At 26.7% G+C, this 12615-nt stretch overlaps 2 protein-coding genes across 3 annotated transcripts; one reads left to right on the top strand and one right to left on the bottom strand.

The window, feature by feature from the left end:
* Positions 1-151: 151 nt before the first annotated feature.
* LOC129606627 (protein aveugle) lies at positions 152-884 on the top strand. Its single transcript, XM_055517041.1, has 3 exons — positions 152-303; positions 363-448; positions 547-884. The coding sequence occupies exons 1-3, from the start codon at positions 243-245 to the stop codon at positions 712-714; spliced, it is 315 nt and encodes a 104-aa protein (XP_055373016.1). The 5' UTR covers positions 152-242; the 3' UTR covers positions 715-884.
* A 24-nt stretch (positions 885-908) lies between these two features.
* On the bottom strand, positions 909-5352 carry LOC129606626 (putative uncharacterized protein DDB_G0285119). Of its 2 annotated transcripts, XM_055517039.1 has the most exons (5): positions 5219-5352; positions 4568-4624; positions 2667-4202; positions 1622-2379; positions 909-1558 (listed from the first exon to the last, which is right to left on the bottom strand). In XM_055517039.1, exons 3-5 carry the CDS (start codon positions 3590-3592, stop codon positions 1191-1193), a joined length of 2052 nt encoding a protein of 683 aa, XP_055373014.1. In that variant the 5' UTR covers positions 3593-4202; positions 4568-4624; positions 5219-5352; the 3' UTR covers positions 909-1190. The 2 variants fall into 2 exon arrangements, with proteins under 2 accessions (XP_055373014.1, XP_055373013.1); XM_055517038.1 differs by having other exon boundaries at positions 4568-5338.
* Between the last annotated feature and the right edge of the window lie 7263 nt (positions 5353-12615).

The following is a 12615-nucleotide window of genomic DNA, read 5'->3' as shown; positions in this document are numbered from 1 at the left end:
TAAATTTTTATGGTATAAAACAAGTATGAACGACAGAAGAAAGCTGTTGACGTACAAAATTAATTAAGTACAAAGATCTGTTATACTTTGAGCAACACTGTTATTAGCTATCCAGTTTGCGGCTTACTGAATATTTCCGTTGTCAGACAAAATCAGCTGTTCTCTTGTAAATTTGTTATTTTTACTAAAATTTTACAATAATAAATAAGATTCAAATTAAAAGTTTTGCAAGAATTTTAGTTATGGTTGAAGAAACTTTAACTCAAAATAAACCAAGATTAAAAACTGCAAGGCCTAAACCAGGTAAAAAAAAATGTTATCACTTTTTTTAGAATATTATCATTATTTTCTTTTTGCTATAGTATATTTATGGACAGTAGCTGATGTGCAAAAATGGTACAGAAGGCATTGCGCCGATTATATAGTATACGCAGAGCTATTTTCAAAGGTAGGCTTTTAATTTTAAATGAAACGGATGTTAAATATTTAAATTACCAGTTCTTATTATAATTACTTTCTTTTTGTTTATTTCATTTGAATGTGAAGCACGAGATCACTGGTAGAGCTTTGCTTCGAATAAATGATAATTCTTTACAACGAATGGGAGTAACTAACAATAGGGATAGGGAGGCGATTTGGCGAGAAATAGTTAAACAAAGATTGAAAATGGATGTTATGGAAATTCGAGACTCCGAAAATAATATTTATTCTTAAATTTGGAAATTTAAACCTCAATGTAGAGAACAAAGAGTGAGACTAAATTTAATTTTCTATTATCCAACTATCTATGTAGGAGCATGTACATACATTAGCTAACTATGTATATCTATATAATATTTAGTTCTAGTTTTTAGCAAAATAATTTTGCAAAACGATTTTAAAATCAATTCTTACAAATAAAAAAATAATTTGTCTAGAAAATAGGTATGCATATTTTTTATTATTTTTATAATTAAAAATTTTCATTGCTCAAAGTATTAAAATTAAAATGTTCAGATTTCTACTTCGAGTATATTCTGCAAGAAAATGGAAATATCTAATTCCCATGACCTTTTCATTAATGTAGCAACATTATATTATCATATCACATTTTGTATTCATTGTTTTCTACCTGTTGAGGACAAAATTTGAAATATTTTGCGATCATTTTAAAATTTTTAAAATGTTTATCCCCAATAGGTAAACATTTCCTAATCATCCTGTTTTTCTTGTTTAGGTGTCAAAAGGACAAGAGGAGCATCATCTTTTTTTTCAGAATTTCTATTTGCTGGAACTTCACTGAAAGTATTATTCGTACTTTCAACTGCTGAAACTATAGGAGCTGTAACAAATATGGGTTGTGTCATTGTTTGTTCTGGTATAAATCGATGGTGTGATTGTTGTTGCTGTTGAATTATGTTTAACAAATTTGGTATAACATCAGGCAAAAATTTTAAAAATCTTTCTCCTGCAGACTTTTCATATTCAAAACGTTCCCTTTCCAACTGCAAACGTTGTCGGTTAATTTGATTAGACTCTTCCTGAGTTCTTATTAACTGACCCAATAAAGCACGGTATCCTAAATAAAAGATTCACAATTTAAAAATATTTTAAAAGTTTGAGAAAATGATTGTGAATTTACCTATTGCTGTTTTGCCATTAGATGATGGTGTACCTAACAAATTAAGTTTTTCTCCGCTAGTGCTAGAGACCATTCCATTAAGATTAACAGAAGGCGATTGAGGAATTTTATTCATATTCGATAAATTCGATTGCAATGTTCCAGACGAAGATTGATATAGAGCATTATTTTGTATGTCAACTGACTTATTTTGCAATATTGCACCAGTTGGAGTAACTATATTTTGAACATTTTGTGCATTCTTTTGCAAAGCATTTACCAGAAGCACTTTCATTGGTCCATTACTTGTATTAACAATACCGTTCGCCGGTTGATTTCCTGTTGCTTGATGGGTATATATGATTCGTGGTTGTGACGGTTTTGGTCGAATAGGAATTTGTCGGTTTAATTGAAGTCCCTGCAAAGTATTACTTTTAAGGGATTGTGATCCTTGCTGCTGTTGTGTTTGTTTTTGTTGTGAGACTTCTTGTAAATTTTGACTTTGAGGCTTTAGTAAGAAATTTGTTGGAACTAATGAAATTTTTGCCTGTGTGTTTGAGGTGACATTGCTTCCAGAATTCGTAGTCGGCATACTAATAATCGATGTAGGTTGACCTAGTTTTAATGGACTGCTTGACATGGTCGTAGAAGAAGTTGATGAATTTAAGGAGGCAGCTACCGTTGTTATTATTTTATTTTTATTTAATGGTTGACTACTACTAGCACCAGGTTTCAGATATTCAGCAAGTGGGAATGAATCTGATTCTTTATCTTCCTCACTAAAAAAATTTAAAAATTAGAAGTATTAATTAATTGTTTTTAAACTGAACATAAAAATGTCCATAATGTTTTAATTACACTCTGCGCAGTCGTTGTGCATACACATATTTTTTTACAAGATGATTAGGGTCATATAACAATTTTTTTTGGGAAAAAAAATTTATTCATAATATAATATTGATATTCAATATTATGATATAACGGTAAAAATGTTAACAAAATGTGTATACAGCGAAGCATGCGCATGGTTTTTTTCATTACCAACTAAATTGAACTTATAATTTACCTCTGTTTTTGCTCATTGCTATCATCATCTACATCGATAGGCTCGTCTTTAATAATTGAAGACTCTTCAATATCAATGCTATTTTGGTTTATATTGTGTAAATCGTTTTGGTTTTCATCATTATTTCTATTTGCATTTTCGTTCCTTCGACTTCTTGTTCGCAAAGACATCGAAGATGTTTTTTCATCATTATTATTTTTTCTGCTATTAGAGTTATTACTATTGCGCCCAGGAACTGGTTCATAATCCATATCATCATCGTATGTATTAATATCATCATCATGCCCATTATCATTATCTTCGTTATCATTATCTTCCATTTCACTGTCATTTACAAAGTTGTTGGTAGGAGGATCATCTTTATTATCATTGAATTTTTCAAAATTTGTCGTATCATCTGTATTGTTAATCTGATTGGCTTGTAATGTCCTCATAAGTTCAGCTTCTTCAATTTCGTCTAGTGTTTCACCACGTTCTTCGCGTTCTCGTTTAGCTTCTTCTAATTTATATCGCAATGACGGTTTAGGGATTTCGTTGGGACGAACACTAAATATTGGTCTTGTCATTATTTCATCCATAGCTGCAAAATGTTTCCATGTCGGTTCATTATTTGATCCAGTTTCCATGTCTTTTTTTATACGATTGTAAAAACATTTTAAATTTTTAATTCTTGTATTTATTTCCTCAGCACTTCTTTGATATCCATAGTCACGCATTTTGTCAGCTAATCTAGCTATAACCGCATGTTTTTTATGGGTCGTTATTAAAGTTTTTTGAACTTTTGGATCACCCCATAATGAAATTAAGAGTCTCGTCTCATCGGTATCAAAATTTGGATTACGCCCAGTCACTTTCTTACTGCCACCAACTAGGACACGATTATTTGATACCCACATTTCTCGTTTATTTTTAGTAAAAACTTTCATTTTGATTTAGTCGAAAAAAATATTTTTTCTTGAAATTTTTTTTATTGATTTTTCAATGTGATTTTTTAAACGCGCACTCGTTTGTGTTTTTAATTTTTGTTTGTTTGTTTTTTTTTGTTTTTTCAATTTAATTACTAAAGAGTACTGCACTTATCGAATAAACTTTTCCAACAAGATACAGAAAATTTTCAAATTGGACTCATTAGTATGAAAATTAAATTGTGTGAGACTGATGAATTTTTGTTTGTTTTTCTTTTGATTGGAAAAGTCTAACTGGCTTGGTTGTATTGGGATTGATAAAGGAACGTTTTTATATTATCCTTCAGTAAAATCGATTTCTATTACGCATATACTCCGAATGAACATGCGCACTACTACTATCCTCTTTTTCAGTTTATTATTTTGTCTACTGCTTCTTTTGAATTAAAATTTTACTTCTGCTCCGCTCCTTCTGCAATTACTGATACAAATAGAAACAATCGTCATCGTCAGTAAAATTTCTGCTCCTTTAGTTTTAAACGTGTGCTTCGTAGCATACATACATTGTTAATTTTTGATGCTTTTTTTTTTTTTTGTGTTTATCAGGTACATACGTTTGTAGGTACTGTTGCTGTAAGAGTTTATTGAATTTTTGGTGTTATATGAATACATTAATATGTACATACATAATATGTTTGGTTTGTTATGGACAAACATAATATGTGTATACCTCCGATGTATTTAGTATAGAATTATTGTATATGAAATACTGAACTGGGTTATAATGAAGGGTTTGAGGAAAAAAATTTGATTTTGGGTATTCCACTGAGACGAATTGTAAAAGGAATATAAAAAATGTGAGATTAAACGAAGTTTTTTTTTTTTATATACTTTACTATAATGATGGAAAAGCGAATTGTTAATTCGTTTTTTGAATTGAATGTGAATAAAAAATTGTTATGGTAGTAGATATTTAATATAAAATATTATACATACCTATATGTAGACATGAAATGCTAAACGAGTAGGCTAAGATTGTATCCACTTAAAGTTCTGTTAAAATTTATTATTAAATTTAATAATTTTCTAATAACGAAACAGAAATTATGTGTAAAGCTTAACTCTCACAAGCATGCCAAGAAGGAAAATATAATTGTGAAGCAAGAGTAGAGGCATCATTTAATAATTTATGTAACCGGAATGAATTTTTTTAATTGATTTTACAGATTTTCGATAATCAATTATAACAAGTTTGTTGGTAAATTTTTATGTGAAAGGGTAAGTTATTTAGTACAGCTAACTGTGCTGGATGATTTAAGTACACATATGTATGTATATATACATATATGTATATGTAGTTCTGTTTAATTAATTTAGAGCAGATTATTAAGGAAAACAGTGCATTTTTTTCGCTGTTACTGCATGTTAATCAATTTTAAGGAAATCGTTACGAAACTGCGAATTTTAAACAGTAATGCGTTTAGAATAAATTAAATTAAATTTGTTTAAAATAATTTTATATAATTATTCAAAAATAATACTTTCTTTAAAACACTATATACTCGTAAATGAGCAAATCAATAACAAAACCCATAATTTCTGAATTAAATTTGAATTTGTTAACATTTTAGATTAGTTTAAAATTACTAAGACTAAGTATATTATGAATTGTCCGCAAAATGATTTCATAATTAAATTCTATATAGGTACTCTGCATTCTTTGGTTTTTTGCGCAACCCAAAAATGTTTTACTTTCGTGTATTTCAAAAAAAAGAAAAAATTGTTCTAATCCCATAAATAAAAAAGTGATTCTCTTACCAATTTCTTAACATTATAATTTATAAGAACAAAAATATCTACCTATCTTACAATTTACATGAGTTTGCGCATATTCACATAATATAATTATTATACCCTTCTATATACCTATATTAACAAAATCTGTAAAGAGAAAATACAATACCAATGTCAGTTAATTCTCTATACTATATTAACAAAAATTTTATAATGCAGAAATCTAACATTATTTATTAGAGAAAAGAAAAAAAAATGAAACCAAAAATTAAAACTATGTTGACATCAAAAATTTTGCAATATATTCTAAGCGCATGTCCTTGTTTCCTTCATTGTATACACTAAAATAAAAGCCAAAAATAAGATTATGTATATTTAAGTAGGTGCTTTTTAAAGAATATCAATAGCTATAGAATAAAATAAGAATTAAAAGTAAAATAAAATAGTTATATTGGAAAATAATAACAAAGTTAAGAACATGCGCTTTAAAACAATTTAAGTCTACTACAGACTATTATAGCTATTATAAAAGAATAGAAGACGCAGATAGAAATTTCATTTTTATGATTTCTTAATTTTATTAATTTTGAATGTTAAGAACTCAATAAATGCGTCAGGAGACAGTACATTCTTACATAAGTTCTCTTTCTATATTTATATAACAAAAACATTAAATTTTATTTGGAATTAAATTTCAATTATAATTTATAATTAATTTTATTCAATTTTAATTTTTAATTTCAATTTAAGGAGAATATAAATTGGTTATAGGAATACTATAAAGTACCTGTATAACTATAAATGTATAATGTATTCAATCATGCAAGCCTAGTTCATGCGCAAGAAGTGGAAAATTATTCATACGTTTTATTATAAAAATTCTATAATGTGACCATTATATATGTATTAGTAATTCATTAAAAGCGGGACAAAATTGGTAATATATTGCGACTAATCAAAAATATTTTTAATGATTATAATATTCCCAATTGTGTTAAACAATCAAAGAAACTGTTATAGTTAACAATTGAAATAATTTAAGTCTAATATTTTTAATTAATCTAAGTATTTAATTCTTCATTTTCTGTATGGTTATATTATGTATGAACAATTTGTTTACTCAGTTTGTTACTATGTAAATATACATATATTTCTACAATAACATACAACAACCGTTTACAATACAGAGGAAAGTATATTTAAATATATTTAGAATATATATTTAAAATAAAAAAAATACCACTATATAATTTAACATAAAGGAAATATAATCTCGTCCTCTGTGTAAATTTTTGGAATAGTTGAAATAAAATATATATACGTTTGAATTTGAAATAAAATATGTCGCAGATAGAGTTGGTTTCTTTTGAATTATGTATATAATTAATTGTGTTACTACAAAAATTATAGGATTAATACAAATCTTAACAAAACTACACACCATTTGTGAAATGAAAAAGAAATAATAAATGGATTTGGTCACCTTATTTTTAACCATATAGGAAATATGTAAACATTATTGAATGTTTTAAGTTGTTGATTGAAGTGAGATTGAAAATAAAAATCAATATTGAAATTTTTTGTTTGCATAACCTCATGTTACATTATGTATGTAATGCAGATATGCAGAAATTGAAAATATAAAAAATTATTTTTAACATTTCTCATTAATATGCAATATTAAAAAAGTGATAGATTGTTTTTATTTACACAATTAAGTTTGTACAATAAAAAACAATCTATCAGACCAAATAACAGGTTAGGGTATCAAAATAAGAGCACGTACTTTGTTAATATTTCCCTTCTCCTGCGAGTAAGGTCCGCAAAATTTCCCAGATGGTGCGCCAACGTCTCCTAATGTGCAAGTGTCCCCACTTTCTAGGCCCAGTCTCCTAAGTTGGATTGAAAGCTTGCAATGCTCTGTCAAGATACCAATGAAAATTCTTAACTGGTTTCTGCTCCAAACTGCCTATGATCTTCTTAAAGCTTTTCTGGTGGTAGTCTCCCAGAAGTCTCTCCAGTGTTATAAGAACGTCACTTCTCCAACTACTTTTTTAATTCTCCACGAACTTTATGTCGTCCGATTCCGCAGAAGTGCTTCGAGGGAAGAAATTACTACAATAGCCAAAATCGTTTTGGTTTACCAATAAGGTTCATGCGATTTAGTCTTTAATAAGGTTCATTCATATAGTCTTTAATAAAGTTAGCACATTCATACTCTTTTATAAAATTCATGCGATTTTTCAAATTATTTGTAAGTTATTGTAGTTATACTTTCAATGAGACTTTCCGCATATTGTTTACTTATTATTAAACTAACGTAAATAAAACAAATTACATTGGTGAATTAGAATCGGCCCGCAATTTGTAATTCGGACACCCTTAATAGCTAAATATTATATTATAACTATTTTGATCGGAAACTGTTGGAAATCCGTCTAAGTAATTGAATATTAATTGTGATTAATTTTCTTTGTCAAATTACAAAGGGAGTAAAACTTGTTTATGTTAACGAGAAAGACAAGTTTGATCGTAAAATTAAATGATATGTTTTCGATTTCTGTAAATGATCCCGTTTGGAACACATAATTTTAATTTTTATATATGCAAAATTTATTATTACTATTTTTTTGTTAACAGTTATACCATAAAATCTGTTGAAATTTCGTATAGTATTCGTAACTGTAATTATATCATTAATATAATAATATGAAAGCATAATTTTCACCGTTAACAAAGTGTTTTCATATATACAAAATCCTTTTCAGTTTAATATGTACACATACTCGTACATTAATTAAAATTGGGGACCAACTGGTTGTTTTTATATCTTAATCTCGGTTATTATCTCGCATCAAATCAGTATGGTTATTTTAGGTAAGGAATATAGAAATGAATTGGACTTACACAACAATGCACTGGATTATATAGATAACAAAAAGTAAAAATAGGTACTTTTGCATAAAGGATAAAAATAATTTTATTTTTGTTTTTCGGAAAATATATGTGTACTATGGTAATTTCAAATTTATGTCCTGTGTAAAATGTGTACCCATTCTGTATAATAAATGTACAATATTCTATTTCTATCTATTTTTTTTTCTATAATTTAATATTTTATACTTTAAAATTTCAATCGTAAAAACATAGCAAAAAAAAACAAAATAAAAAAAAAAAAAGGAGGTAAATTGAAAATGACCTTGAATTTCATCTTACTTGATTTGGTTTTCATCTTGTACGTATGTTGTATGTGTGTATATGTACGCATTTCTAGGATATCATAAATTACTGTAATGTTATTGGTAATTTTTTTCTTTCTAAATTTCATTTTTCTTGTTTATGGTTATTTACATAAATTATAACCCTTTTTTTTATCTGTTGGATTCTATACCTATTTATACAAAGATTTTTCTATTTTGTATTGAAAAACTTATTCGAACCCAAAATTTATTTTTTTTTTATCGGGAGGAGACAGAGTTCATTATATTATGGTGAAAGAAAATTTTTATAAATAAAAATCAAAAAAGAAAAAGGAAAGAAAATCTTTTGTACTTTAATATTTTTTTTTTGTTAGTGAATAGAAAATTTGCCACGTTTGTAATTTATTTCAAACAAAAATAAATCTGTTATATACGGTGTACAATCGTTTAACAGTGTATTGAAAAGGTAAATCACTTGTGCGCGAACATAATAAAAAAATATTAATGAAAATTTAGGAAAACAAAAAATTATAAAAAAAAATATTTGTTAAATTTATAAAATTATTTTCATACAATCGATCTTAACCTCAAAAAATTGGTACAAAGGTTGATATTGTTGCTTTTTATGCGAAATTGATGAAGAATTTGGAAGATAATAAATTTATTTTTTTCCATTTAATTATATAAGTTATTTATAGGTATGAATAGTCCCCGCCTTTGAGATTGTCCATAGATTTAATAGCCTATAGAACTTCTCTATTATTTCTAATTTTTACAGTTTTACGAATTTACATAATGCAGTGTGTTTGCATTATGAAACAAAATCTGAAATTTAATTTGTCAAAATCTGTATGTTTTGACATTCGAGTAAGAATTCAACTTATTTGACAACTTATTTGAAAATTAAACAACTTTATTCAACATGCTGAAAATAGCAAAAAGAAGTCAAAAATTAAGTACAATACGGAATTTAATATGTGTTCAAAATTTTTGCATAAATAATATGAAACGAGAGACTAAGCCTAAATTAATGCACTTTTTACAACATCAAAGTCATCAAATTATGTAAAAAAATTCTGGAAATTTTAAAAATATTTCAATGAGCTTTTGTATATATAGATATTTTCATTATTGACCGTAACGGCGGTTATTGATTTTATATGATATTTTTAACTTGAATATTAAAATTTTAACTATATTTTAAAAATAAGAATTTTTTAAAATTGTTTAGTTTTTTAAACATTTATTTAATTAAATTTAATACACGTTAATATAATGCAATTGAAGGGGTTAATGAAGAAGAAGGGGTTAATTAAAGAGAATTAAGTGACTCATTTCCCTAGAATATCACATTACACCAGCATCAAGCAACTAAAGGAGTGATATTGTTTCAAAAATTGTTTTTTTTTTTTGGGAAATTTAGTAGACCAGCCTCAAATAAATTAAATCACAAACTTAGGTGTCAATAAAAACTCCTAATTATTGGTTTATTTCTTATTTAGCAAAGTATTTATTGATGGCTGGTACAACTTGTATTACATTCATATATATGTATATATAATAAAAGTTGAATATGTAAATATACATATTTTACCTATATATTATTTAATCGAATTGCGTGCTTCGAATTATTTTACTACATATAGTTTTGTATTTTGTAAATATGTATATATTGTAGTGTATGTACAAAATTGTGAGTAATAAAAAAATCTCTCTACATATTTAATATACTTATATACATATATTCTTGAATGAAAAAATTAATAAAGCAACTAAAGTAATTAATAAAATGAAAGTCTTACATATTATTCATAAAATTGGTATGCTCTTTCACATTTAAAATTAATTTTGTTTTTACACTACTTGTAGAACTTGCTCATATATACATACATGATTTTATATTCTGCATTATAAAAGGCTAATGAGGGTATAGAAATTTTCATTTTGGGTAGTTTGAAAATACATACTATAGCTGTTTTTTAGATTGTTAAGTAATATTTTGAGAAAAGTTTATCTATGTTGTAAATGTATTGATGTATACAACAACAACTTGCATAATAAATTTTTAAAAGACGATTGGAGTATTCAATTTAGGAGATAAAATGGTAAAAATTGATTTTAAATATGGAATCTATGAATTTAATCTCTTAAATAAGAAGTACATATATATTTATTTTGTTTTTGAATTACAAATTAATCATAAAACAAAAATTTTTAAATTTACTATTAAAATTACTGCTAAAAAACTATGTATGAAAAATATTTGTTTATATCCGTACTAACGTATGCAATACAACTTCTTTAATTGTTCGATCATACTAGATGTATGATCAATTGTGTTACATGTTTGGTAACAATACTGAAATCTGGCATAAATTAATATTGTAAGACATGGTCAACTCTATTTTTTCTCTCTATTTTTAACAATAAATGATTAGAGAAACAGGAAATCATTTGCTCTAAAAAATTTTTATGAATATTCCATTTATTTAAGATTCAAATGCAAATTGTTCCAGAAAATTTCAAATTAAGTGAAATTGTTAATTCACCTAACAAATTTTTTTGATCACTTATTTTAATAGATAACTCTAAGAAATAATGCTCTGAGATATTACCTCAAGTGTATGATTTTGATCAGCGTCGAATTCTGAGTTGATTTCTCTTTGTCTGTCCGTCCGTCTGTCCCGGCGGTAACTCAAAAACTATTTGAGCTAAGTTCACCAAGTTTTCACAAATGATTTATTGTACTAAGTGCCAGAACCCTATTTAAATTGGATAGATTTATAATTGGATAAAGTACGGGTTGGGGTAGCTGCCATACATCTTCAATACAACTTCATAGTTTGGCACACCAAGTATTTTGAAAAATACAGTATAGAAATTTTGCATAAATTAATATGGTAATACGGCAACTTAAAATCATAATCTATCCCATAGTCAGCTATTTCATATTTACTCGCCATATCTGACTATGGGACAGACTATGACTTAAGAGAATAATAAAAATCGAATTGTGAATCTTCAAAAGAAATGTTTCGACATAGTTATGCTTATAATAATTATACACCAAAGCGCATTTGTGGATTTTGAATATAGGGAAATTGCGATGGCAATAGTAATAGTATTAGGAATGGATGACAATAGGGTAATAGTAGTAATCTTTTAATTTTTTTGGATTTAAGTATTACAAATCTGATCCGATACATACATAGCCTATTCTTGTACTGACTTTTAAACAATTAAAACTTACTTGTTCAGAAAAACAAATTGATAGGTGAAATTTACAAACACACTATATTCGTGCTTATTTTCGTTATGTTATAAATTTTGAAAACAGAATAAGGATGAATATAAAGATGATCTCATATTCTAGCTCGCTTATATAAATTAATAGATTAATTTGAATTATTATTTATCCTTTTTCCATTTTTATGCTTCCAAATTTTATGTTAATTGATTATTTATATATTTTTTATAGCTTTCAACTTTATTTATTTTTATTTATATTAATATTATTAATTATTTCAAATCTTTATTTTTAAGGCTTACTATTTTAGTGTCATTCCTTAATTCAAGTTACAAATTCATAATACCTCCTGTGAAATAATAAACAAATTGTAGATTATTAAATTTAAATTTGTAATGTAGAGAGAAAAATAAGATCATAAATCAGGTGCCACCAACTTGATGTTTACTCCGAGTCAAATTTACATTTTTGCATATACATTTATGTACATGTAAAGAGAAATAATCAACCGTTTTTTTTTGAAATTTAATATATGAGCTCTGTTTGCTACCGGAAGTTAATGACGAGTTTTTCAGGGAGTTCGGATAACATATAGTGAAACTCTACTTAGGTTCAAACTAACATTTTTCTAGGTATGTCAACTAAAAGCTTGCTAGAGTGTCAACTAAAAGCTTGCTAAAAGCTTGCCTCTGTAGCTCAGCTGGTAGAGCGTCCGCCTAGAAAGCGGTAGCTCACTGGTTCGAGTCCAGTTCGAGGAGAAAAATTTTTTTAATGAATTTTTTCTGCCTTTAACTCGTTCCTTT

Source organism: Condylostylus longicornis, unplaced genomic scaffold (genome assembly GCF_029603195.1).
Source record: "Condylostylus longicornis isolate FDR11 unplaced genomic scaffold, ASM2960319v2 ptg000020l, whole genome shotgun sequence".
NCBI lineage: Eukaryota > Metazoa > Arthropoda > Insecta > Diptera > Dolichopodidae > Condylostylus > Condylostylus longicornis.
This window is presented reverse-complemented; position numbering and strand designations above follow the sequence as displayed.